At 54.6% G+C, this 25,445-nt stretch overlaps 1 protein-coding gene across 2 annotated transcripts in view; it reads left to right on the plus strand.

Moving 5' to 3' along the window:
• STIM1 (stromal interaction molecule 1) overlaps window positions 1–25,445 on the plus strand; it is a 61,949-nt gene that overhangs the window by 13,357 nt on the left and 23,147 nt on the right. Inside the window, exon 2 of one of the 2 annotated variants that reach the window (XM_035330844.1) lies at window positions 21,905–22,035. In XM_035330844.1, the coding sequence (XP_035186735.1) occupies window positions 21,988–22,035 (48 nt within the window). In that variant the 5' untranslated portion in view covers window positions 21,905–21,987. Of the gene's footprint in view, window positions 1–21,901; window positions 22,036–25,445 lie in introns of both variants that reach the window. The other variant, XM_035330840.1, reaches the window with a different exon arrangement.

The following is a 25,445-nucleotide window of genomic DNA, read 5'->3' on the forward strand; positions in this document are numbered from 1 at the left end:
GAGGCCTCCCCTGTGAGGGAGCTGCAGGCCGCCATGAGGCCTCCCCTCCACCCAGCTGGTCGATAGGCGGTTATGGACCCATTGGTTACTGGGCAATGGGAATAATGGAGCTGGGAAGAGCATGGGTAGTAGCGTTAGGGGAATTCCTACTAAGTAGGGGCTTCAGAGTTGGTCGAAAAAGCTTGGGTTCGTGTTCAGGGCTGTGCTGTAGGTTTAGTGGTGAGAGGGGTTCTGTTTGGTGGGGGGTTATGACGATGAAGGATAGCAGATTTGGCTGGGTCAGTAGTGTGAAGGTTAATCCGGTTGTGATTACCACGGGGAGTCATGGTCCAGGGTTGAGTGGTGGCATACAATTGAGGAGGGGGGTCCCCTCTTTCTCTAGCTTAAAAGGTTAGTGCTGCTGCATAGCTCCTTAATGACGATACTAATGACGGTCAGGCTTGGAAGCGCCAGAGGGCCGTGGGTTCTGCTAAGGCTCCTCTTCCCTGGGCTGAACAAACCAAGGGGCCTCAGCTGCTCCTCGCAGGACTTGCCCTCCAGACCCTTCACCTCCTTCGTGGTCCTCCTTTGGAGGCTCCCTGATAGTTTTATATCTTTCTTACGCTGCAGCACCCCAACCTGCACGCAATACTCGAGGTGAGTTGATTACTCAGGTTGCTAATAAACTCTTGTAAAGTGCCGCGCGATTTGGTTCAGCCTGGCATTTATTTCTGACATCTCAGCGCTCAAGCGCTGTGTTGTCGGGGCTTCGGTGCTCGAGCGACCTGCACGTTGTGGGCTTTCCCCTAGGAGTGGCGCTGAGCCGGCGGGGACCCAAAATATCTTTTCCATTTCTAATCGTGGCTCGGTGGTGTGCCGGCTGCAAGCTGCGCCGCGGTCACCTGGGTGCACGGCAAGGTGTTGAGAGGGAGTGAAAACGGCAAGCGTAACGCCACGTTCTGCTGGAATCGCGGTTAGCCAGAGGCTGGTGAGCGCTCAGGAACACAAGGGATTCTGCATCGCGTTCTGTGCCTGCAAACCTGTGTTCGAGCAGGATTGATGGGGTGCCAAAGGACAGGTGTGCTCGATTTACTCTGTGCACACCCCAGTACCCGGCGTGCCCGCTTCAGGGACCCAGGCTCTCCAACCCTCCCTCCTGTTCCCATCCAGTGTTGTGCATGAGTTGTCCTCATTGAAACTCCGGGGGGCAACTTGCTTGCCAAATAAATGGTTATGAAAAAGATGCTGTTTGTTCAGCTGAAATAAAGATGAATGGGGTCAGACTCAAACCCGGTCTCGTGGCTTTGTGCCCAGGGTGACTTTGAATAGCACTTTCCGTCTTTGGCACTTAGGAATAATAAATGGGGATTGATCGCATCACTTCTGTTGTGAAAGCGAGCTGAGATCTCAGGAGCTCGTAATTAAATTAACCATTGTGCAGATCGAAGCAGCCCATCTAATGCAAATCATACAACGCGTGCAATAGGTGTTCACCTCGTTAAAGCGTGTGCGTGTATCGCGAGGTCTGTCCGTGGGACAAAGCCGGCTGCTGGGGCTGATTCTCCTGAGGCCAAAAGGAGGAATCCTCGGCAGGCCTGGGCGAGAGCCCTGGAAACTGTGCTGGTGTGAGCAGGACCGTGGCTGGGCGGGTGGGCCAGCTCGCCTTCGGGGGGGTCGTAAGTTGATGGAGTCTCTCCAGAAGGAGGATGGTCTTTGCTCTTTGGTGGGGGGGCACTTTCTGCCCTGCCGGGATCCGAGCCACGCAGTCCCTGGCTGCGGTGCTTAATTGGAGTCTCTTCCTTCCCCTGCCATTTCCTTAATTTATGTATCCTCTCCAAATTACTGCCCCTGGATCGAAAAGTGGTTTTCTGTGGTCAAGCGTGGCAGCAGCGGCGCTCTGGTTGTGCTGCACAGTGTAAGCCAAATGGAGCCTGGTCTGGATTAAAAGCTCTGAGCGCTCCCGTAACGTGCTCTCTGCGTGATTCGTTGTGCAGTGCCTCGTTCCGACGTCCCAGCCGACTGGTGGCTGGAAAGCTGCCTATCTGTTGTGCTTCCACTTGTGTTAACGCTTGGGGGCTTATTGGAACACCTCTGCAGGAACACGACAGCTTTTGGACAACAGCACGTTGTGAAAGTTGTGACATCGCCTTCCAGTCTGCTCAGGGGGAAGCAGCAGCGCAGGCAACAGCTGAACAATGGCTTAAAATGATGGGAAAAGGTGAGCTTCTGTTGTCGTGAGTGAATCCCAGCGTGTGAGCACAGAACCGTGGACCCCAGCTGCTGCACTGCCAGCTCGCAGTGAAAACATCCCCGAGAGGTAGGCGCAGGGCAGAGCCAGGAAGGATTAAACAATGGAATTTAACAGGCAGCAGAACAATGGCTGCAGGAGCAGGGGGGCTGTGCTAAGGGAGAATTTGGCATCTGCTGTTCTCTTCCCTGCATTTTTTGCTTACACAACAGTGTTGCTTTAAAATACTGAACACAAGCATGGATTGCATCATGTGGAAACTGTTCCCTGCGTGTAGAAGACAAGAACCACGTTGTCCAATGAGTTATCAGCTTGCCTTTTAAAGCAATTTTATTACTCCAAATAGCCTTGAAGATTTTTTGAAGACAGTCTTCGGGGAAAGAACAGAAGTGGCTGGTGATCGTGCCGGCGTGGCTGCTGTTCCCAACAGCGCACACGGCCATGCCATCCTCTCAGCTGCGGCCCAGGCCTGACGGAGCGGCGTGCCTTCAAACCGAGGGCAAAAGATGAAAGGATGCGGAGCAGATGCGGGGCTGGCTGGCTGCTGCTGAGAAGTGATTCCTGCTTCTCGTCCGGCTTCGGGGCAGAGCCCATGGCACTGCGGGCGGGTGGTACCCAGACCCCCGGCACGGGGCAGGGCAGGGGGCTTCAGCCATGGGGTGTCTCAGGCTGGGGGCAGCAGCCTCAGGTCTGCGGGCTTGATGCGGCCACTTGTCTTGCGACGTCGTGCAGAAAGCCCTGCGGTTCCCTGACTTTGTGAGCTACGGAGGTGGTGACAGGCGGCAGCAGCACGGGCGTCGCGCGGGGCGCTGCCTTCTGCTGCCGTACGCGTGGCGCAGGAGGCACGGCTGGCACCCCTCTGTCGGGAGAAGCCTCCTGATTTCTGCGTGCTGCTTGCCTGGAGTCCGCGGCCTGCTGTGTGGGATCTCCAGCCTGCTTTGGCTGGTCCCCTGCGGAAACAAGTCCCTTTATTACACGCGTTACTTGTCCTTGGAGAGTGGGAATCTCCACACTGCCCTCTTAGAGGGGCGTCTCCATTTTCCAGGGGAGGAAAACGGGGGCATCAAGGGCATGCTTTAACCCGTGTGGCACCGTTCGTCAGTCCAAGGCTTGATTTTGTGGCTTGGGCGGGGACGGCCTTTTTTTTAGCAACAACCTTTATTAGCAAGGCAGCGTCAGCTCGGCTCCCAACCAGGCGGGCCAGGTTTCCTGGCGGTGCGGTGGCTGCCGCCGCGAGCACCGTGCCAGCGCATGCCTCCGTGGGTCAGCGCGGCACTGCTTCCACCGCGGGCCTGAATGCGGCTCCTGTGTTCAGCGATGGCAGCCGTTACTTTGGGGCGGAACAGTTACAATTTAGAAACGCCTGCCTGCTAACAGCGGGGCTGGGATCGCTGCTGCTTGCGGGTCTGCTCTGACGAGCGTCTTTCTCCTGGGTCTACTCGCGGAGCCCCGAGGCAGAGCCGCCCGCACGTCACCGTTGCTGCAGGCGTGTTTGTGGCGTGGCTGGTTTTAGAGAGAGGGCACGAGGAGCACGAGGAGCGCCGGGGGAACAGCTCTGGTTGCTCCGGAGCCGTTTCCCCGTTCCGCCAGCGGAGGATTGCTGCTGCTGGTGGCCGGCCGTCGGTTTCCTCCCCGGCTGCGTCGCTTCCTCTGTGCGAGCTGTCCGGGCTGCCTGGGAGCCGTCCTCCAGCTGACGTAACCCACAGCGCTGGCTCTGGGCTCCAGCAACACGTTGGGATGGCAAGGAAAAGAGAAATGGTGTTTCTCCGACGTGGATGGACCGTGCCTGCTGACGGAGACTGGATTTAGGTTTTGGTATCGCTGCTGCTCCTCGATGCGGTGTTCTGCGCAGTGCACCAAGAGCTGTCGCCTCCAAGGAGGCAAATGAAGTGCGCAGGGATCAGATTAACCCTTCCTAATTATAATTACGCAGGGATCAGATTAACCCTTCCTAATTATAATTACTGGAAAAGAGATGTGCTGAAGTGCAACCAAGAGTCTCGTTCCCCAAGGCCGCGGGGCTGCCCTTCGGGACCCGCGTCCTCCCTCTCCGGAGCCTTCGTGCAGGCTGTCCTGCAGCTCTCCACGCAGTGCCGTTGCCTTCCAGTCTCCTTGCCCGTACCTTTTGCTCCCTGCACCACCATCGAACACGGGAAGCGTTAAGCCTGGCAAAACTGCACTGCTCTCAAGGCGAGCCAGCTCTCTTTGCTCAGAGGGCCCCTAGGCTGCACCTCGCACGTCAAGGGGCTCGTTCTTGCGCCACACCAGGGTTCCTGAGCCTGGCTGTCAGGCGAGTAAAACCCGAGCACTTTGCGAACACCAAAAACAGTGGAACTTTGGTTTTCTGTGGGTCTGAGGCTTTGTTCAGGAGCTGCTTCCTCCTCCCCCTGCCTTCCTCTCTCCACCCTCTTCCCCTCCCCACCCAGCGCCGCTGGCTTTCTCCTCTGCTGCCCGCAGCGCCGTGGGCTGCTGGGGAGCGGGACGCGCGGCGGCCCTGGTTATTCGTGGAGAACCTCGAGGAACGGGATTTTTGAGGCATTTTTTGGTTGAGTTTGGGGACTTCTCTTCTTGGTACACTGCCCGAGAGCTGATGCTGAATGCGTTTAGGAAAACGGTCGGATGACCAAAAGCGAGCGACAGGAATCACAGGAGAGGTGTCGCTGCCCGCGTGGCGATGAGCAGCACCACGCGCAGCCCTGCTCAGCACCCAGACCCACGGCCGTGCCTCCGGCCGGCTCTGCCCGCGCAGTGCAGGACGCAGCATCAGCAGCACGCCCTTGCCCTGGCTTTGCTCCACTGGCGTCGTGTTTGTGGACGGGAGAGAGAGACCGTGCTGCTTTTGGAGTAGGAAGCCAAGTCTTGTAGCAGATAGAACCTTTTAAACCTCCGTACGGTTGGGATGGGGCTGCCTGGTGCACGTGCCCTGCGCGGTGAGCGCGCCCGTACGCTGCTTCTGGGCCAGCAGCCCTCGATGCTCCTCGCTGCGCTGAAGGCACGCCAGGAGGAGGGCACGCCACCTCGGCAGGGCCGCCTGCGGGCAGAGCCTGCTGTCACCGTGCTCCCTGCTCTCTGGAGCTTCTGTGAAAATTAAAATCATCAGTTCTGTGTGTGTGAGGGATAAATAAGGTTAAAATTAGGAGAAGATGTCCTTGTATGGCAGCAAGGGAACGGTGCTGCTTCACTTGGATTAATTACGTTGAAGCTCGTCTGCGAAGGCGCTCTGGGGCATCCTTGGATCCTGGGCGGTTGCGAGAGGAGGAGGAAGACAGGCAAGAGGTCCTGCTGGTCTGGCCATGCATCGAGCCTTTCCTTCTGGGGAAGCCATGGAGTCACGGAATGGGTTGGGTTGGAAGGGACCCTAAAGACCATGCCACAATCATGGCCCCCTGCCCCCAGCCCAGGCTGCCCCCAGCCCGGCCTTGGGCACTGCCAGGGCTGGGGCACCCCCAGCTCCTCTGGGCAGCCTGGGCCAGGGCCTCAGCGCCCTCGGAGGGAAGAATTTCTCCCTACTTTCGAATCTCAACCTGCCCTCTGTCAGTGTAAAGCTGTTGCTCCTTGTCCTGTCGCTGCCTGACAAGCGCGCTCCTTCGGCCGTTCCCCGAGCCCAGGGAAGGCAAGGTGCCTGGGTGGATGCCAGCTCAGCCGAAGGGAGCCTAGGAAGAACACAAGGACAGGACACCACTGGAAAAGCCCCCGTGAAGCACCGGTTCTGGAACCTGCTTCGGCCCCCGTGCTGAGTGTGGCTGAGATTCAGTGCAGGGCTTTACAGAGCCCATCAGGAGACGGGGCGTGCGCCTGGCCTTTGGGTCGTGCCGTGCTCCTCATCCAGCGCGTCACCGAAGGAAGGTGCTCTAGGAAGCAGATTCCCTTCTCTCTCCCCTCCACCCCCACACTTCTCCCACTGCAGATCTCTTTCTAATTCCTAAGGAAAGTCCCCATTAAGGAGGAGGTGCCAGGGTGAGCCCTCTGGCCCGAGGGGCTGTTGGGTCTGAGGCTTGGCTGTTGCGATGTTAATCCTGGCGGGGGTGAAGCCTTCAGAGCGAGGCTTGGTTGGGGCCCGAGGGCTGTGGCTCTGCTGGCCCGCCTTCCCAAGGAGAACCTGGGATATAAAGGGGTTAGTCCTCCAGTTACAAGAAAAACAGGCTCACGTTTTCCTACGCTTTACTTTCTCTGCAGCTGAAGATGTCAGGGAGCGGGGCTTTGGGTACCTGGTGTCTGCGCACCCGCTGCCGTGGGCGCCTGCATGGGGAGCGTGGAAGGGACTGCTTTGTGCCGGCCGCACGTGGGCCACCTAAAACCACCTTACATCCCTGGCACCCGCGGCTCATGGTGTCTGTGGACAGGTGCACGTGGCTTTTAGGAGCAGCCCGTGGCAGTTTTCTCATCCGAGGTCGCTGCGTGGGGCAGGAGCACCCGGCTCTGCTGCACGGGCTGTGGTGGCCGGGCCAAGGCGGGCATCGTGTGGCGCTGAGACACTGCTTCCCTTGTCGTTGTCACACGCTGTGAAAGCGAGAGAGAGGAGGGGAAGAACAGAAAGAGAGTTTCGAGGGAGTGTGTGGCTAACTCCTTCCTCCCAGCGCTACGAGCGTGACTTGGGCTCTGTGCGGGACACCAGGAGCTGGTTGGTGAAAGCAACCGCAGCAGTCAGCGAGGCAGCCCGTCAGCGCTGGAACGTGGGCTGCCTTCAGGCAATGAAACCAGGGTCAGAGGTGGTGGAGCCCCTGCCCTGGGAGGCACCAGGACCCTGTGGGGCATGGCCACGAGGAAGCTGCTCCAGGCTGGCTGTGCTCCGGGGGCCGGCTGGAGCGGGTCGCTCCCGGGGTGCCTTCCTGCCTGCATCGCTGCGTGGCTCATGCGGAGCGTGTCACTGTTATAAATAGAGCGGATTTTCTGCGTGGTATCAGTGCTGCTCACGTGGCTCTGCCCGTATCCTACCCTTACGGACGTGCTTCGTTGCTTTCAGCATGAGGGAGACCGTGGGGAACGCGGGTCTGGAGCATCCGAGAGCTGCGGGGGGCCGGGGACTGGAGCAGCGTGGTCGGGCAGGGGCTAAGCCCGCAGCAAACCACGGTGCCCCCGCTCCTGCCCTGGTGCCTCGTGGCTGTGCACGAGGGTCGGAGAGCCGTGGGAGCTGGAGGCGTGCAGGTACAGGGCAGTTACACGCCCTGCTGTGCTCAGGCAGTAAAATCACCCCGGCACCAGGAACACAAGTCGCTGCACACAGAAGCTGCCGTTGGTGCCGAAGCTCGCTGCTGCTTGCCACTGCTCTCTGCAGTGAGACCCAGGTGTGTCTGCAGGGGTGAACGTGTTCTGCATTGAAGCCACCGGGGATGAGTAAGTGGCCTCCAAAGTGTGCTGATAACTTCTGAGGCACTCTGAGTAATAAGGATTGCATTAATAAACAAACAGGCAACCATTCTGGGCAAAGCCAGAAGTCACGGGGTAAAATGCGTTTTAGCCGTGCTGTACTCGCGCACACGTTCGTACTTCCCCAGCCCGTGCAGTCGGCCAGGTTGTGTCGCTGAGGGGTGATCTGGGGGAGAACTGGGCCCTGAAAGAATACACTGGAAGGGGGAGAAAATGACTGGGGAGCGTGAGTGATAAGGAAAAGCAGGTACTTTGGGGAAAAAAAGTGTTCGGAGCAGGCTGGCTGGGGGAGCAGCGAGCTGCTGCCTGCCCCAGCCCGACTCCCGGTGCCCCGTGGGTGCTCCCACTGAGAGCCCCGAGGGGCCCAAAGGAGCTTTGAAGAGAGGAAGAGGAGGGAGCTGAGGAAGCTGAGGCTGTGCACACTGAAGGAGCACTTTATCTCAAGGGGCTATGAAAGCGCATGTGTGAAGCCATGCTCGGCTTGGCCCTGTGTGCTCAGTTTGTGGTTAGCAGCGTGATTTGTATTTCTGTTTTTTAACACAAACGCACATGGAAGGGTCCTGCTGCAGCGCTCCAGGAGGCAGCAGCTGAGCGGAGGCCGTGCCGGAGGTGGCTGCGGTCCCAGCTGCGGGGGACCCGTCCCTGCCGGAGACCCTCTGCAGGTAGCCGTGCTGCTGCTGGGCCGTGGCACCGTGTGAGTCCTGCGGGCGTGCTTCTGTCTGAGCTGTTTGGATGCGGCTGCCGCTTGTGTTCGCAGGGTACCGACGGTCTGAGTTTGTTCGGGCTGGGCATAAATCAGCGTCCTGCCTCGGCGCTGCGCAGGGGCTGAGTGCCTCAGCCTCGAGCTGGTCTGGTTTTGGAGGAACAACCACAGCACTGGCATCGTGTTCCTTCCACGCCTGTGAGATCCTTCAGACCTATGCCAGCCCTTTCATTTCTCCGTTCCTTTGAAACGCCGTGTCTCCTTTGATCCCGGGCTGGCCCCCAGCAGAGGACGGTTGGATCCTGGCTGTTCCTCAGCGTCGCTGCAGCCTCCTCTCTGCGCACAGGATCGGCCCCGTGCCTTTGGGCAGCGGCGCGGATCAGCCCGGGGAGCGCAGCCTGTGCCTCCGTCTCGCCTCGAGTCACGGCAGTGGCGCCAGGGCTGGGGCAGCGTGGCCCTACCTGCGGTACCTGGGGGCTGGGGACACGGCAGGGACAGCCCCACGCTGCCTGCAGCCTCCCCGTCGGGCAGGTGGAGGAAATGGGCCCGGAGGTGCCCGGTGTGGGGATGGGAGCGATGCGCACGGGCTGCAATGGGGGGAGTCTGGCTTAAGCTCCCCGTGTGACTCGGTGCTTGCCTCTGAAGCCCTAGCATCAGGCTCTCCTTCGGGGGTCACCTGGACTAGGCTCGCGTTAGATGCTGGTCTGGCCTCGTCTGGTGTTTAGTATTCTGCCCGAACAGTAACAATACGAAATCGGCTTGTATGAGGTGCTCTAGGTATTTATCTGTAAATGCTCTGAGAGCACGATGGAAATTATGTATTCCTCTTCCACCTTCGGGAAGCTGCCAACGTCTTTGCTCTGAAATTACTTGTGTGCCTTGAGTGCTTCATGCTCCCGATGCCTTTTTGTGGTCTGTGTCACTCACCAGAGTCCCAGGAGCCGAGGACTGGAAATCCCTGCCTTTGGGCAAGCGCCGCTGCAGTGGCTGAAGGAAAATTAGAGAGAATGGCAGAAATTGTGGTTTTCATTTGATTTCTTCTTAGCTTTCTTTGGCGTCTGACATTTTTCAGGCGAGAATGACTCACCAACCTTCATTATGTGGTTTCCTGACTTTCAGCAATTTTTTCGTTTGCTTTTTAAAAATAATTATTAGTTTGGCATCCCGGTGCAGAGCAGCCAGCGTTCCAGGCAGCATGCCGTGGGCTGAGCCGCCTGAAGCATCGCCTCGCGTCTGCTCCCGGCTGTCAGACGGACACGGATTTTCTCCCCAGCCCTGATGGGGTTTCTGCGAGGCCGCCCCCAGCCGTGCGGTGACCGCCCGGAGCTGCTCCGGGGCCAGCCGCAGGGGCCGGAGCCAGGCCGGGGCCGTGCTCCTCCTGCCTTGGCGTGTGCCCAGCTGCGGCTCCTCGCCGTGTCGGCGTGCTCGGGGCAGAATCGCCGAGCGCCGGAAGGTTTGGGTTGCAAAGGAGCTAAAGACCGTCCGGTCCAGCCCCCGCCACGGGCAGGGCACCTCTCAGTGCCTGTTGTTCCCCAGAACACCATCTCACGTTGCAAGCAAGGTGCGTGTCACGGGGCAGCCCCTGAATTCTGCTGCAGTCGGTGAAGTTTTGCCGGCTCGCTGAGCCCCTCTGCACGTCCCAGCTTCGCTTTTCGCAGGTGCCCCGAGCCGGCCGCTGGCTGGAGGCCCGGTGTTCCGGGAGCAGGTTTCTTTAGCTCTGCAAGCGTTGCTGTTAGCCATCTGCCGGTAAGGCCAGCGAGGCGCGTGCCGTGCAGGGAATATTTGCCACTGCAGCTTTCCTTGTACGTGGGGCGTAGGCAGGCTGGGCGTCGGCACCGCGAGCTGCCCGGCTCGGCACTGCACGTCCGTGGGGAGCCTGCCCCTGCTTCTGCCTGCGTGGTGCCAGCTCCGGAGGGCAGCTGCAAAATCAAACAAACAGCACAAGGGCTGGGGGGCTTCCAGGCCGTAAGCCCACAACAGGGTCCGGTTGTGACCCCGTGCTCGGGGGCTGCGTGGCCCGGGGCAGGACAGGTGCCGACGCTGCTCCCTCTGCTGCTGCTCTGCCCTCGGAGGGGCTCGGCCACAGCCCCCAGCCCTGACGCAGTCCGTCCCCAGCTCTCATGCATCCCGTGAATTACATGTAATTACGAATGCACTCGTAACACTGAAAATATTTTAGGAATCACCCCCTTTTTTTTTTTGACCCTGGAACGCATCCCTTGGGCTGGGTCTCTTGAGGAAAAGTCTGCGTGCTGTGTTGGTTTTTGTTCCGGTGGCTCGGAGAGACGGAAGTCACTGAGCTTTTTAATAGAAATTGGTTAGGAGGTACGGGGAAAACGTAACTTTGTTCATAAAAACACACATGAACAATCGTCACCTTACATTTGTGCCACAAAGCAGAGTCTAGAAGAGGGAACAGCACTGCGTCTGGTGCCATATTTTCTTTCATAATCTGCAACCCTTAGAGAAAACATTTGATCGCTTCCTTGATTAAATCTCGTTTCCGCGCGGCGACGGTGCAGCCCCGCTCCCGGCGCTGCTGCTGACCTGAGAAGCTCTCGCTGCCGGCCCGGAGGACGAAGCAGTTCGGGCAGGAAGCCGCAAGAGCCGTGAGAGCTCTTGTGAGGCGATGGATGGGACGGCAGCGCAGAGCTCCTTCCCACGGAGGTGTCCGTGGCTGCCCTTGGCGGGGTGGGCAGGGGGGCTGGGGGGGCTTTAGGGCCCCTTCCAACCCGAAGCAGTCGGTGATCCAGCCTCCTGCCCAAAGCTGCGCTAGGGTCAGGCCAGACAGGGCTGCCCAGGGCCTCGTCCAGCGTGTAGCACGCTGCTGTTCTCGTCTGGATGAAGTGCAGGTGCTGCCGAGCCCCTTGCAGCCACGTAGCCAAGGGTTTGATGCGAGGGAGGAGGTGGAGAGGCTTTTACTTAGCAAACGGCTGCTGCTTCCTGGTGGTGCGTGCAACACCAGTAGCCATCAGTTATTTCCCTCTGCAGTTGGCTGAATCGTTCCAGTTTGCAAATTGCCAACAATATTAGGAGCTCTGGAATAATTAACGAAGCTTTGGCTGCCTCCAGTGAGCTTCTGAGGAACATCAGTTGTGAAAGCACGGCCGGCTGTATCGAGTGAGCGGCTTCCTTAAGCCAAATCCAAAGGGCCCTCACTGTTTGCAGCAGTTTTAATTATTTGATTTCAATCAGCACTAAAGGGAAGGAATGCCTCAGCAGTTAATTATGTAGTGCATTATTATGGAGTAACCCAATCTCCAGTCATTTTAGCTCGTAGGAACTTTACCCGGCCTTTGGCTGATCATCTTGCAGAATGACCTGGCTTGCCGTTTTCTTGCAGGTTCTAAGCCAAAGCACTTTGATTTGCAGGCTTGCATTAAAGAAATGTCTGGCGTCAGCCCTGCAGAAATACCACGCAGCCCTCGGGGCTGAACAAAATGAGCAAAACTCTCAGGAAGGCAATGCTTGAAATCGGTCGTTGCCACCACAGCACCCAGCAGGGTGCTGAGATTCGGTCTGGAGAGCTCTGAGAGCACCGGGGAGGGCAGGGTCGTACCCAAATACTCGGTCGGTGTTGTGGAAGGGAAACCTGACGTCTTAGCGCGAGCTGTAGGCTGTGTGTTGAGACAACGTGCCAGGAAGGAGGTGTGGGACGAGGCGCAGGGCAACGTCGGTGTTGGGCTTCCCACCACAAGGAGAAATAAGTTTGGGTTGGTTGGGTTGGTTTCTCTCATTGCATTATTTTTTTTTGGAAGGGGGGTGCTGTTTGAAGAACGTTTGAAGAGGAGGAGTGGGATGGGAGGCTTGCACTGGAGGGGATCGGCTGGAGGCGGCGGTTAAAATGGCTTTGCTGCTGCTTGCAGGGAACAACAAGGATGAAGCTTTGCTGATATTAAACCAATAAACTGCTGCATGGAGAAGATGGAGAAGCCTAATTGCCATAAGTGATGAGGGAATTAATTGTAGTAAATAAACGCTGAGCTTGTGCCAAGGATAGAAGCCCATTTGTGGAAGAAATGTTGACTTTTTAATTGAGTAAGAGCTAACAGCTGTGCAGCAACATCACTGTGCTCAGAGCCTTCCTGTGCCTGATCCTAAGCTGGTGCTGGAGCCAGGAAAGTGCCTGTGGTGCTGGCAGCCTTGGTGATCACCGAGGGCTTTCTCCTGCATGCTCCAGCGTGTGGTTTTACCACGTAGATCCTCGGAGGTCGGGGCATTTACCCGGCCCGGGAGGCTCAGCCCTCAGCAGGGAGGAGGCAGATTTCTTGTGATTTCTGCCCCTGCCTTTCTCTGAACGCTGTTAATAGGTGGTTTGCTAACATTTTTGGGTGGACCTCTTTGCAGAGACACCCAAGGGCGTTGTTACTTTCTTTAAAAGTGGGTCAAAGATCAAACGGCCTAATCTCTGGCTGTGTTTGCATTTTTTCTAGACTATTTAGTTTGGGTTAGGTACAGGTTTTCTTGCATTGTGCAAGCTGTTTAATTAAAGAAAAAAAAAAGCAAATCTTTGAACGCCTGCTAATACTCAATGTTTGAAGGTTTTCTGCTAAGAACTGTGTGTTGGATTACTCCTGCTCAGGTGAGGAAGCAGGGATCTGTACTGCAGAAGCTGTTTGCAGTGCTTCATATAAATGTAAAGTGGAAAGCTCGATGGCTTCAGAGAATATTTAGATATCTGTTACAGACAGCCCTGTTTCAGAGGTGGTGATAATTTTTACAGCAGCAAGAGAACGTGAATAATTTAGTAGTGTTGAGCAAGAACGTTGCTTGAATGTTCTCTTTGCTCATGATGAAACTCCTTTCAGCTACTAAATCTGCAATTAAAATAACAGGTTAGAGTTTCTAAGCTTCAGAGGAGATGGGAAGATGGATGAGGTCCACATCTTCAATGCCAGCAAACTGTGTGTGCTTTCTCGATATGACAGGAATTGCATTTTGCAAGGCTTTCTGCGCCCTGCTTCAGCACCTCCAGAGGAAGGAGTTCCGTGGCCAAGGGAACTTGTTCAAATGGACAGAGGTTACCAGAACAGGGAATGTGTTGAAATCCCAGTGTTTGACAGAGTCACCTTTTGGGAAAATGGTTTGATGTATGAGTTTTCACATGCCCTTATGGATAAGCATTATGTGATAAATATAGAGTAGTGACTGATGGCTCCCTATACAGTAAACAACATCCAGCTGTACAGTGTAAAACTGTATAAAAATACTGGGAGTGTTTTTAAGACAGTGGAAATGGTTATATACGCTCATAACTTTGTCAGGCTCTATTGTTTGGCAATTAGAGCTGGAAAACCAACAGTTATTTTGCTCTTCTTTTGCCTTGCTCACCATGTTGCTTCTTGGTAGCTTTGAAGAAAATCTCATCTCTTCCATTTTTCACTCCTCAAGTGAGAACAGAAACCTGTCTGTACATTCTTTACAAAACCCGTTAATGCTTTTGTTAAAATTTTTAAATTGCATTTGGCATTTTTTTATTGAAAACTACATGGGAAGACTTTTGACTATTGAAAATTTTATGGGAAGAACCCTGAGCAAGAAAGTTATGTTGAGTCCTTGTTTGTATTAACAGAAATATGTAAACGATTCTTTTTCCCCAGATACATTAAAATATAAGAACCCTTTTTTTTTTTTTTTTTTTTTGGCTGCCATTCCAGTGTTTATAAGAGCAAGTTATGTAAATCACAGTTGTTATAGTTAAACTGCTATTTAATCCTGTCCTGATGGCTGCTCTTGTTATAATGCTCAGTGCTACCGGGGACAATCAGCTGTGATTGTATCAACGTAACTGTAAAGATAATGGGGCCTTGTAGAAGAAAATTGAGAGAACCTGAAATTTAACAAAAAGAATTCTCATTAGAGAGAATTTCCCATGAGAAATTAAAGATCTGGAAGAAAATATTTCAGTGCTACAGAATGACAGTGTGGCCGGGGGCACCCCTGGGTGCTGCTGCTCGCCCCCTGCCCCAGCAGGGCCCCGCGGAGCCGCTCGCCCAGCCCCACGTCCCGGCGGCTGCTGGAGACCCTGCGGAGGAGCCCCCAGCCCCTCTCTGGGCAGCCTGGGCCACCTCCGAGGTACAAATGTCTGCTCTGATGTGCAGGTGGAACGTCTGCACCGCAGTTGGTGTCGCTGCCTCGGGCTGAGGCTGCAGGAGAGGTGCTAGGACTGGAAGATACGGTCCATCTCCTCCCGAACATTTCTCCTGAGGCGAGACTTTCTAATCTGTTCTAAAACCAACCCAAATTCCTTGTCGTTTAGATCTCATTCAAGCACCTGGGTCTCAGTGCCTGTCAATGACTTCCTGGGCAGCCGCACCCAAGGCCCGGGGCAGTGGGAGATTGCTCCTGGGTAGGAGCTGGCAAAAGGCCTTTTGTGGTGGCCAGCAAGCCCCAGGCCTGGCGATGCGAGTCCAGGATGGGCGGATGGCGTGTGCTAATGGTGCCCAGGGGGGCAGGCCATTGTCCCTCACTGTCTGGAGGGGATGGGGGGAAAAGGCGCTCGCCTTCTGAAAGGAAAGGCGGGCTGTAGTGCTTCGGAGATGATGGTGGGGAGATAACTGGAGGCCAACAGCCCCTGAGGGGACAAAAGACTGCTGCTGAGGCAGGGAGGTGGGATGGGAGGGTGGGGTAGGGACAGGTGATGGTGTCAGCCCCTAAGGGACACGGGAGTCACGCCACCACCCCGTGTCCTGGCCGGGGCTTCCCTCTGACACCTTGGGGCCTGTGCTGGGACCCGTCCCTGTCTGTACAGACTGCCGTAGCAAGGATCAGTGGAGGACCTTCTGGAGCAGGAGGGTGTTATTTAAACAGAACCGACTTCACGCTCAGCTCAAGCCTTTTGCTCTCTGAAGGTGCCTCACGCTGTGTGTGTGTCCGAGCGGCCTGAAGCGGAGTGACACTGTGTGGCCTGGAAGACAAGGGAGGCTGGCTGTTACACCCTCGTTATCAGGAGGAACCCAAGGGGAGACCTGGCTTAAGGAGACGAGGGTTATTACAGTCAGGTTATTAGATTCAGAATCTTGCTTAGTCTCCCATAAATCTTAGGCAAGGTTGCTTGCCCCGGTCTTTGTTTCTCCATTTTGGGTATTTTTACAGCTGCACCTTGTCTTCCTGGCCTGTGCCTGTGGTGAAACCTCGTGACCACTCTTTATCAGTGTCGAGTCTTCTGCTGCTGATTAAATCACCCGGAGCTTATTTAGGCTTTTTCTGGCCCTGATGCAAATGAGTTCCTCAGTACTTACGAGCCTGCTTGAGCCTGCTTGCTGTTGATCGTTACTTGGTTATCAACACATGCCATTCTTGCAACAACTGCTTTATTGCTTTCTGGAACTTGCACGGAAAAAGATTTCCAGTCATGCTTCATTCTCAGTGTTTGGGCTACAAATACCAACACATCATCGTTGTGGTTGCAGGAAATCTGGGCAAGATCACTTCAGTGCATGTGCCTTGTTGCCTGAGTGCTGGACAGGCCACTTCGAGAGACATGTTTGGGGCTTAAGAATTATGTGGTTAGGAGACTGTTAATATGAATAAAACCACGTTTTATAATAAAATGACCTTTTTATTCCCCGTAAATTGAACTTTGACACAGTGTTGCTACATTAATTGCTATAATAATAAGGTTCAGTACAAGATGATCACATAATATTTTGTGAGGTATCTTTTATCCTGATTTAATTTTTCCTGCTGAAGTCAAGCCCAAAGGCAGTGTGAATACAATAACATTCTGTTTTCTTGCTCTCTTTCATTGAGATGACTGTGACAAATCACTGCAGAAAAGACCCATCCCAAAGATATTAGCTAACTTCGTGATAACTGTGAAGAAAGCATGGAGGGAACAAATTCTTAGAGGGTAGGAGAGGAAAACCAAATCTGCGCAAAGCCGTATAAAGACATCCAATAATATTTAACATAACTCTGCCAAGTTCCTCTCCCTTTCCGATTAAGATCAACAGAAAGTACCCAGTCAAGAAATCATTTCACCCTGGTTGCTGTGAAGCCCTTGAAAACACCGCACAGCCCTGCACGATGGTCGGCCACCCTTGCCTCCCGGTGACACCTCCCTGGTGGGGTGAAGGAACAGAGGTCTCCTGGCGCCCCACCAGGGCCATGCTGATTCACCTACACTGGCACTGCTTTTCATGCCCCTGCCGAGTGTAGTGCTGTCCCTGGCTGCTGCTTTGGGTAGCAGCGTGTTGCTGTGCTGGATGTTTTCCCAGGGCGGGCTGCAGGCTGCATGAGCCGAGGTGGCCACTGCCTCCTCCTGCTTCCCGCAGCTGGCCCTGAGCCCCGGGGAGGACAGAATGGCCCTGTCACGGAGAGGACTGCCCACTGGGCTGGGGCTGGGCAGAGCTACCCCTGCTCACTCGATGCTTGTGGTCCCCCGTTCACAGAGGTGCTGGGCTCACTCCGTGGCCACGCGAGAGTTGGTACGGAGCCAACTTCCAGATCCGTGTGAGGGCTCTGCGGCACCCAGCAGCCTCCTCTCGCCCTTGAGTCAGCCTCCAGTATTGCTTCTGCGAGACATCTTACCTGCTCTGTCAGAACAGAGGGGACAGCTTGCCAGGGCTTTTGTGTGTGTGTGGGGGGGTGTTGTCTTGGGCAAAGCTGAACAGATTTACTAAGTTATTGGCATTTTTATTATTTTTTACACAAAGCAGCGAAAGATGAGCAGACAGCAGTGGGTCTGTGAGGTAACGTGGATTGGAGAGAGAAAACGGCTGTCCACGCAAATCCGTTGGGTAGTGGTGGTGGGATCCTGGCGTTGGGAAATGAGGCAGACGGGGCCTCCTCAAGTGTCAGCTGCAGTGAGGCACAGTAGCCCTGATTTTTCCAAAGCTGAACTGTTCTACATTTTCTCCTCTTTTTTTTTTTTTTCACAGCTATACAAGGTAGAAGAAGGAGACTCTGCTAAAAAATGTTTATCTTTCCAGTTAATAAAATATAAATTCAGCCCGAATTCTGCCAGTTCTAGGCCTGGCAATCCCTGTAGCTCACAGAAGTGTTCTGATGCAAAAGCGTGATGCCATCGATCACAACGTCCCAAAAATGTTCCGTGAGAGCTCCCAGCCCCTGAGTGGGCAGGTGCCCAGCTGGGCCCTAGGCCAAGGGGCTGCGTGGAGGGGCTGTGGCTGAGGAGGTGGAGCAGGACGGTGGAGCTTGGTGGCGGGGCTTTGTTCTGACCACGGTGGATGCACCTCACAGTCACCTTCTAGTAGTGGTGCTACTTCGTGTTAGTTACGGTAGATTCCTGGTCGGCCAGGTTTGCACAGCTGGGAGTTCCTTCTGACGAGGTTTACATTGCAGCATTGATAGCCGCTCTGGAAACGTACTGGTAACGCTGGGACAAAGCTGAGGACTGCTGTGGCGGTATTATCTACTGGATCAATACCACCTGCTGCGCGCGCGTGTGTGCCTGGAGTCTGGCTTCTAGCTGGTGCTCTTTTGAACCTCACCGTTCAATGCCAGACAAGGACATGCTGCACAACCTGCCCTCTGGGTGTGCCCTGAAGGGTGATCAGTTTTCCCAGTTTTGTAACAAAAACCCGTGCCTCCCCTCGGTAAGTACCTGCTTGTCTGTGGATGTCATCCAGGGCCCACCTCGGAGAAGAATGGCAAATCTGCAAGATGTCGGTGCCTGGTGCTCAGTGCCTGTTAGGGGAGGATTTGTCGTGCCGCTTGGAAGCGTAACTGAAGGTGTAGGTCACGGTGAACCCGTGGCCCCGGCTGCAGGCGGTTTGCCTGCAGGGACGCCATCTGGAGAGCCCATGGGGATGGTCTCCTGACCATGTTTGAGGAGGGATTTTCCAGCAAGAACAAAACTGGTTCTGATCTGTAATGTACGTGATGAAGGTGCCTGCGCTAAAGCCATAGCCAGAAACTGAGAGGACTGCACCAGTACAGCTCAGTGCTGTGCCTGCGTTAGAAGTTTTAAGGGTTTCTCTTACAATTTTTACCCTAGTGTTGTAAGTTAGAAGCATGCCATTCTTAAAAAGCAATGAAGGACAGACCAGACCTGGAACGCTAGTGCACTTCTAGTTTTTGAGATGTTTCGGTCTGTGATTCTGAGGGCTGTCACCCCGTGGGCCACGTCCCGGATCCCGTTTCTCAGGGAATGCACCCAGGTGGGTTTGGGTGGAAGGGCGCGGGGCATGTGTGGGTTGGGAGGACCGGTATCCACGCCTGGAACAGAACCGAAAAATAGCTCATTTGGAAGGGACTTTCAAAGATCATCTAGTCCAACTGCACTCAGTGCTGTTAACAAGATGGTTAGAGGTTTGGATGCGGATTGGTGGCAGTTTTTACCTGGCATGCATAGGGTGAAGTGGCTCACCTAGCATTTTCTAGCGTAGTTGCCCACTATGCATTTTCTTGAGATGGTTTGTCAAGCACCGCGAGGATGTCACCTTTCTGCGGAGTGCTGAGTAACGATCTGTTAAGATCTCGTGGACATAACTCACAAGACTGATTTCCTCTGAGGATGATGCTATGAAAGGGGTATCTTATCTAAAAAAGTAAATAATTTTACGGTGTATGGTTGTATTATGCACTTGCATATTGAAGTAATTCAGTATTTGAAACACACTAGTGCAAGATCAGTAGCTAAAACCTTAAATGCATTTGTTTGTGTGTGTATATATAATGACGTCAGAAATAAGGGTCACAACCATAATGTAAGAATTCGGTCTGATTTCAATAACGCTCTGACATTCATCTAAGTGCTTCTGGAGTGGTTTTGTTTTAGGCAGAATATAAATTTGAAGTACATAATTTAAACTGTTGCAAATAAGGAAAGTTTAATTTTAACTCTGAATCCTTGGCTTATGTTCCTCAAAATTAAAACCACAGTATTTTATTCAGTCTCGTGACTGGGGGAGCATACTTCCAATAAAGCTGGTTGTGAGACACATATTTACTGGAGGAACATAAGATACAGCAAATCAAGTTACGGTAGGAAAACAGCCTTAACATATGCTATTCTGCCTCTAGGTGTATGTGTGTGTTTGTTTGTTTGTTTTAATGAATTCTTAGAAATATTTAAGAATGAGTAGGCTTATGGCTGAACCTGCGCTAAGGTTAGAAACTTCAGTAGCTGATTTAGAGTAAACTGTGATTTGCTTGGCCGGATCGTCTGGTCTTACATAGATACATGAAATTCTAGAGAAGCCAAGACAAAACGATGATATTTGCATTTCTTTGTGTGCTTCTCTTTGCTGTCTTAATGCACATTCTCTGTGCTTGTTCCTTTTTTTCCGTTCTGCAGAGGCAACAAGTTCTCCCCTAACATTAACCTGTCTGCAGGAGCAAAACTTGCTCCTGGAACAGCTCTGCTGCAGGGTGGCTGGGTGTGTGGTTGTGTCATCCGTTTAGCTTGGGTTTGAGGTTTTGTTTTGTTCTTCAGCCAGTCCAGAGAGGACGAGGGATGGGGTTTCTCAGTGAGATCTGGAAATAGACGTGCTATCAGCTAGTGTTAGTCCGGTGTCCTCCGTATGGGAGGCTCTGTGTTTACACGTGGAGAATGGTGCAATAACAGGGTCCCGGACTGCTCGGAGGCACCCCTGGGTGCTGCTGCTCACCCCCTGCCCCAGCAGGAGCCTCCTCCTCTGCAGGCCGAGCAGCCCCAGCTCTTGCAGCCTCTCCTCACGGCAGAGGTGCTCCAGGCCCTCCCGCACCTTGGGGCCCTGCGCTGGGCTCTCGCCACCAGCTCCAGCCCTCGCTGGCCCTGGGAGCACCCCGGGGTGGCCTCCCCAGCGTGGGGCAGAGGGGCAGGATCCCCTCCCTGTCCCTGTGGGCACTGCATTCCGTCCTTTCCTATCTCTGGAGAAGAGGCCGACCCCCAGCTCCCCCCCCCCTTCCTCTCAGGCAGTTGCAGAGAGCAATAAGCTCTGCCCTGAGCCTCCTCTTCTCCAGCCCCAACCCCCCCAGTTCCCTCAGCCGCTCCTCCCAGGCCTTGTGTCCCAGGCCCTTCCCCAGCTTCGCAGCCCTTCTCTGGACACGCTCCAGGGCCTCGATGTCCTTCTGGCAGTGAGGGGCCCAAAGCTGACCCCAGCACTCGAGGGGCGGCCTCAGCAGAGCAGAGCTCAGGGGGACGATCACCTCCCCGGCCCTGCTGGCTGCACTACCCCTGACACAAGCCAGGACGCCGCTGGCCTTCTTGGCCACCTGAGCACACTGCTGGCTTGTGTTGAGGCAAGCATTAATCAGCACCCCCAGCTCCTTTTCCTCTGCACAGCTTTCCAGCCACTCTGCCCCCAGCCTGTAGCGCTGCATGGGGTTGTTGTGCCCCAAGTGCAGGACCCGGCACTGAGCCATGTTGAACCTCATCCCTTGGCCTCTGCCCATCGACCCATCCTGTCCAGGTCCCTCTGCAGGGCCTTGCTACCCTCCAGCAGATCGACGCTTCCCCCAGCTTGGTGTCTGCAAATCAGATCATATGGATTTAAAAAATAATAATAATAAAAAAAAACTTAGGTGAATTTAATGTTCAAAAGTCTTTCCTATCAGTAGTGTCTGACTACGTACTAATTGTGTGAAGATGTAACAGACAGAGCAGTCCAAATCTTCTCCTTTGGTAGCAAGCTGAGTGAGTGTTTGTTTATTCACAGTAGATGCAGAATGTGTGGCAGCAGCAGAAAATGCTACTTTTCCCACAAATAAGCTTGTCTTGTCTTGAAAGCATCATCTTAAGAGTTGGAATGAGATTTGAGCTCTAAGTCATTGGGACTCTTCTGCCTAAATTCTGAGAAATTCACTGAGCTCTGATTTTCTGAACACGAGACCTTCTAATGGGAGCTGGGCCAAGAGCCATTAAACTCGTTTCCCATTGAGCAGTCACTGCTGGATCGTTCTTAATCATTATCTGCTTAGAGTGAATCCCATGCAGCATCTGTGGAACAGAAGCCCTTTTTCTTAACACGTGTCGTGAGGGACCTCGCCCTTGGGGGCTGCTTTCAGTGCCCGTTGTCTGTGCTTTGCCCTGGTGGGGTGCAGGCGTCGCGGTGAGTCACTCATCGCCACGCAGCAGCACCATAGATGGGATGGATGAGCCGAGCTTGACTGCTGCGTACATGGGCTCAGGCATGTCGCAAAATATGCAGTGTTAATCTTGAAACGTGGAAAAATATGTGAAAACAAGCCAGAAAAATCTATTTCATAATCAGGGAGAGGGCTAACTGTTTTTTAATTGGTGTACTGCATAAACATACGACGGTTGCTCTCAAACACTGCCAGCACCAGCAGCCTCCAAGTGAGAAGCGCAGCTGGTGCAGCGGGAGGGGAGCTCTGCTGCCGTCCTCCCCCGCCGCTGGGGCCGGTGGCATCAGACAGAGGAGCCGAGCCCGGCCCCGGCTGCCGCAGCGGCGATGTGGAGATGTGGGAGCGTGACCCGGAGAAGAGCAGCCTCGGTCAGGCCGTGGCCCGTCCCTTCTTGTTAGGATTAGAAATTGCATGGGAAATCTGGCAGTGGCGCTTAGCCCTGCTGTGAATGAGCACTGGGGTACTTTGTGTAGGGTTCGGGGAACGCTCTTCCACATTCATGCTTAATGAGCAAACAGGGTGGCAGTTTTTTGGTACAGGCTACATAATGTTGGTGTTTTCTCCCTCAGCAGAATTCTGCCGAATCGACAAGCCCCTGTGCCACGATGAGGATGAGCAGCTCAGCTTCGAGGCTGTCCGCAACATACACAAGCAAATGGACGACGATGCCAACGGCAACGTGGACGTAGAGGAGAGTGACGAGGTTGGTACTCAGCCCTTTTTCTGTCCTCTGGCAGTTTTCTGCTCCTGAACAGGGCCCAGGATGGCTGCTCTGTTAGGGGTGGTGGTAATGCGGCAGGGGTGCCCGAAGGCTGTTGGCTGTCCTTTCCATCTGATCTGGCAAGGAAGCAATGTTCCATGGTGGTCCAAGTTCCTGGTCCAAACAGTGTATTTCAGTGCTGTAATCTTCAGTGTGCATGACTTTTCTCCTGTTTTACGGGTTTCTAGCCACCTAATTTTTGTTTTATATACAAGCTTCTATCAGTTTACTCCATGGCTGATGGACAGGTAGCTCTGTTTACACGATCGTTGTTGTTATGTCGTTGCTTTCTTTTTTAACTCTGGAGTTGGGAAACCTGTCTGATTCTGCTCAAGCCTCTGTTTGCCATATTGATGAGCAAATACGCTGGCTGCTGTCTCCTCCCCGCCATAGTATTTACTCCATGATTTCACCAGGCGGTGGTTTTGCTCAGGTGGGCAGCCGAGCTCCCCCACGGCCACTCTCTCGCTTCCCCTACTCGAAGCGAAAGGGGGAGAAGAAAGTACACAGGGAAGAAAAAACAACTCACGGGTCGAGAGAAGGATGATTTAATTAAAGGGAAAAGGAAGAGGGAAAAAACAAACAAAACAAACAGGCAAAGGCTGTGTGGAAACACAGAGAGAGGAAAGAAATTGCTCTCTACTTCCCATCAGTGCGCGGTGTTCAGCCATGTCCCGGGAAGCTGGGCCTCAGTGCTCACAGCAATTGTCTGGGAGGACAGACGTCTTCATAACGAGACCCCTGCCCTCTCCTTCCCCTTCCCCACCATTTGTTGCTGAGTGTGACACCAGACGGCATGGAATATCCCTCTGGTGCTTTAGGTCAGCCGCCCTGTGATGCCCCCTCCCCAGCTCCTGCCCACCCCCAGCCTGCCGGCTCTGGGGGCTGGAGGAGTCCTGGTGCGGTGCCAGCACTGCTCAGAGCAGGCACAGCAGCGGTGTGACACCAGGGCTGTTCTGGCCACACGTGCAGAGCACAGCACTGGTGGGCTGCTGCAGGGAGCATAGCTCCAGCCCAGCCCGGCCCGGCACACACCAACCCAACTGAAACTGTTACCGTACATTTGTCCATACTGCAGAAAAAAGAAACTATTTCTGTTGTCTTGGTCATTGAAACTTTAGCTGATAACTTTAATAAAGAGAAATGAAGTTGTTGTTTTCCTACCGTAGTGACAATTGAAATAGTGACTACTCAAAAAGAGAAAGCTTTGCTATCTGTAGTGTCTCAATTGCGGTGGATTCTCGTTTAAAAGGCTCAGGGCTCCCAAATGCTGGGAGTTAAAAGAACAAAGACTGTCAAGGTGATCTGGCAGCCACAAGACCCCCGTTTTCCCAATTCCTCGATCCGTTGCAGAACCAGCGGCTGGCCAGGGCTGGCTCACAAGGCTCAGGTGCACGATGTCTGGCTCTGGGGCTGCAGGAGCTTCTTGAACGGTGGCAGCACAGGTCTTGTGCCAAGTCCGTGGCACGCAACCAAGGCTGCGCTGGGAGCAAGGGCTGCTGAATGATCTGAATTCTTGGCCGTGGAAGGAGGGGAAGCAGGGGCCGCTGCTGGGCCCGGTACCCAGCACGTGGGTGGTGAGCCTGGCAGCCCCGTGCCGCCGCTGTCCCGGAGCACTCACTGCACCTCCTGGTGCAGAACATGAGGGCCCTCGGACAGCTTACAGAAACGCAGCCCGCTGCTTCTGGGCCAACAGCTTTCATCTTTTTCTCATTCTGAAGCACGTGTCAAAACGGAGACAACGGCAGCACTTGCGTAGTGCTGTACCTCCAGGAGCCCTCTAGGACGCATTATTCACAGTTCTCAGAATGAAATGGAAGTCCAGGGCGGTGAAACCTTCCACCTGAACTGATGCAGCCGGGGCAGAGCCGCTCGTGACAAGGCCCCTGTTGTTTCTGGGAAGATCGCAGTCCCCCAGGAAGCAGCGCGGCAGCCTCAAGCTGACAGCAGTGCCGATGGGAGCCAGGGGTGTGCTCCTGCCGGGTGGATTCAGCGGATTGTTGCCGTGTTGCAGTGCCATTTCCTCTGCCTAAATTCTGCTTCGTGGAGTAATTAAAACAAATGAAAAGCTTTCCTGAGCAAATGAAAAGCTGTGGTGCTGTGCTTGTGTGAAATGAGAAGCTCTCAGCCGCATTTCCTAAAACGCGGTGTTTTCCCTCGGGGCCGCTCTTCGCTCAGCCACTCGCCCAGGGGCTGCAGCTGCGCTGCCCGGCAGGGGACCGCGGTGTCCCCACGGAGGTGTGCCGTGGTTCCTCGAGCGAAGGGGACACGCGTGGCCTCTTCCTCAGATGTGGCGCAAGGAGAGACGAGGCAGCTCCTGGTGCTGCTGTGCCGTGCCGCTGGCGCTCGTCCAGCCGGGGCTCCAGGCAGCAAGGGGACGCGTGCGTGGGTTCAGAAGAGAGTCAGAAAATCCCCACCACTGCTGCAGCGGGGCCGTGCCCCCGGCTGCCCTGTGCTTCTCACGGGTGGCTTCGTGATGGGAGAAAGTTTGCAAGATCCTGCGTAGCTCACAGCGTAACCTAGCCGATGCCGTGCACGTGCATCTTCTCTGGGGACTGAAGGTCTTTTTCTTTGGTTTCCCTTTCAGAGCTAACGAGCGTACGGCGCGCCGGGAGCGCTCATGTGCATGTGTAGGCAGCCGACAGCGGAACGGCGCCGGTGTCAGCTCGCACCGCAGCAGGAGAGCCAGGGACCTGGGGCGCGCACGGGGCTGCAAGCCTTACCCCTGCTAAGCTTGAGACTTGTGCTGACGTTAAAGCTGCGCTGAGATGAACGTGCCGTGAAGGCTTTGAAGCCCCTGAAGGTCCCATTTTGAGAGGTTTCTCTGGCCAGCCTGCTCCTGCCGGAGCCGCTTCCCTGTCCCCCTGTAACCGTGTTCTAATGCCCTGTCTTTGGCTGCGGGACAGCTGCTGGGGATATTGTTTGGAAGAATGTGCCGTACCACAAATAGTTCCTCTGGGCAGGCTCCCCTCCGTGGGGGTTTGTATACTTAGGATTTATTTCTTTCATGGGGGAATTGGAGACAGAACAGAATGAGCTAACATCTTCGTGCTGCTGCAGAGCAGAGTGGTGGTGGTGGTGGGTCGTTCCTGCAGGGAGACGTTGAGCTTGGTTGGACGAGTTGCCTGGTGAACCACATTCCTCCTTTGGATTCAGCTTATGTCAAATGCTTTAATTAAAAAAAAAAAAAAAAAGTTTCCTCTGTTGAGGATAGGTTGAGGTAATTTTGGAGCTTGGCTTTAATCACCTGTTCTCCAGAAGCATTTGCAAGCTTCAGCAGAGGGCAAAGGTCCCGGCAGCCTTTTAACCACAGGGGCACGTGCTGAAACGCCGCCCACCGTGCGTGGTCCGTC

Source organism: Oxyura jamaicensis, chromosome 1, assembly GCF_011077185.1.
Source record: "Oxyura jamaicensis isolate SHBP4307 breed ruddy duck chromosome 1, BPBGC_Ojam_1.0, whole genome shotgun sequence".
Classification (NCBI taxonomy): Eukaryota; Metazoa; Chordata; class Aves; order Anseriformes; family Anatidae; genus Oxyura; species Oxyura jamaicensis.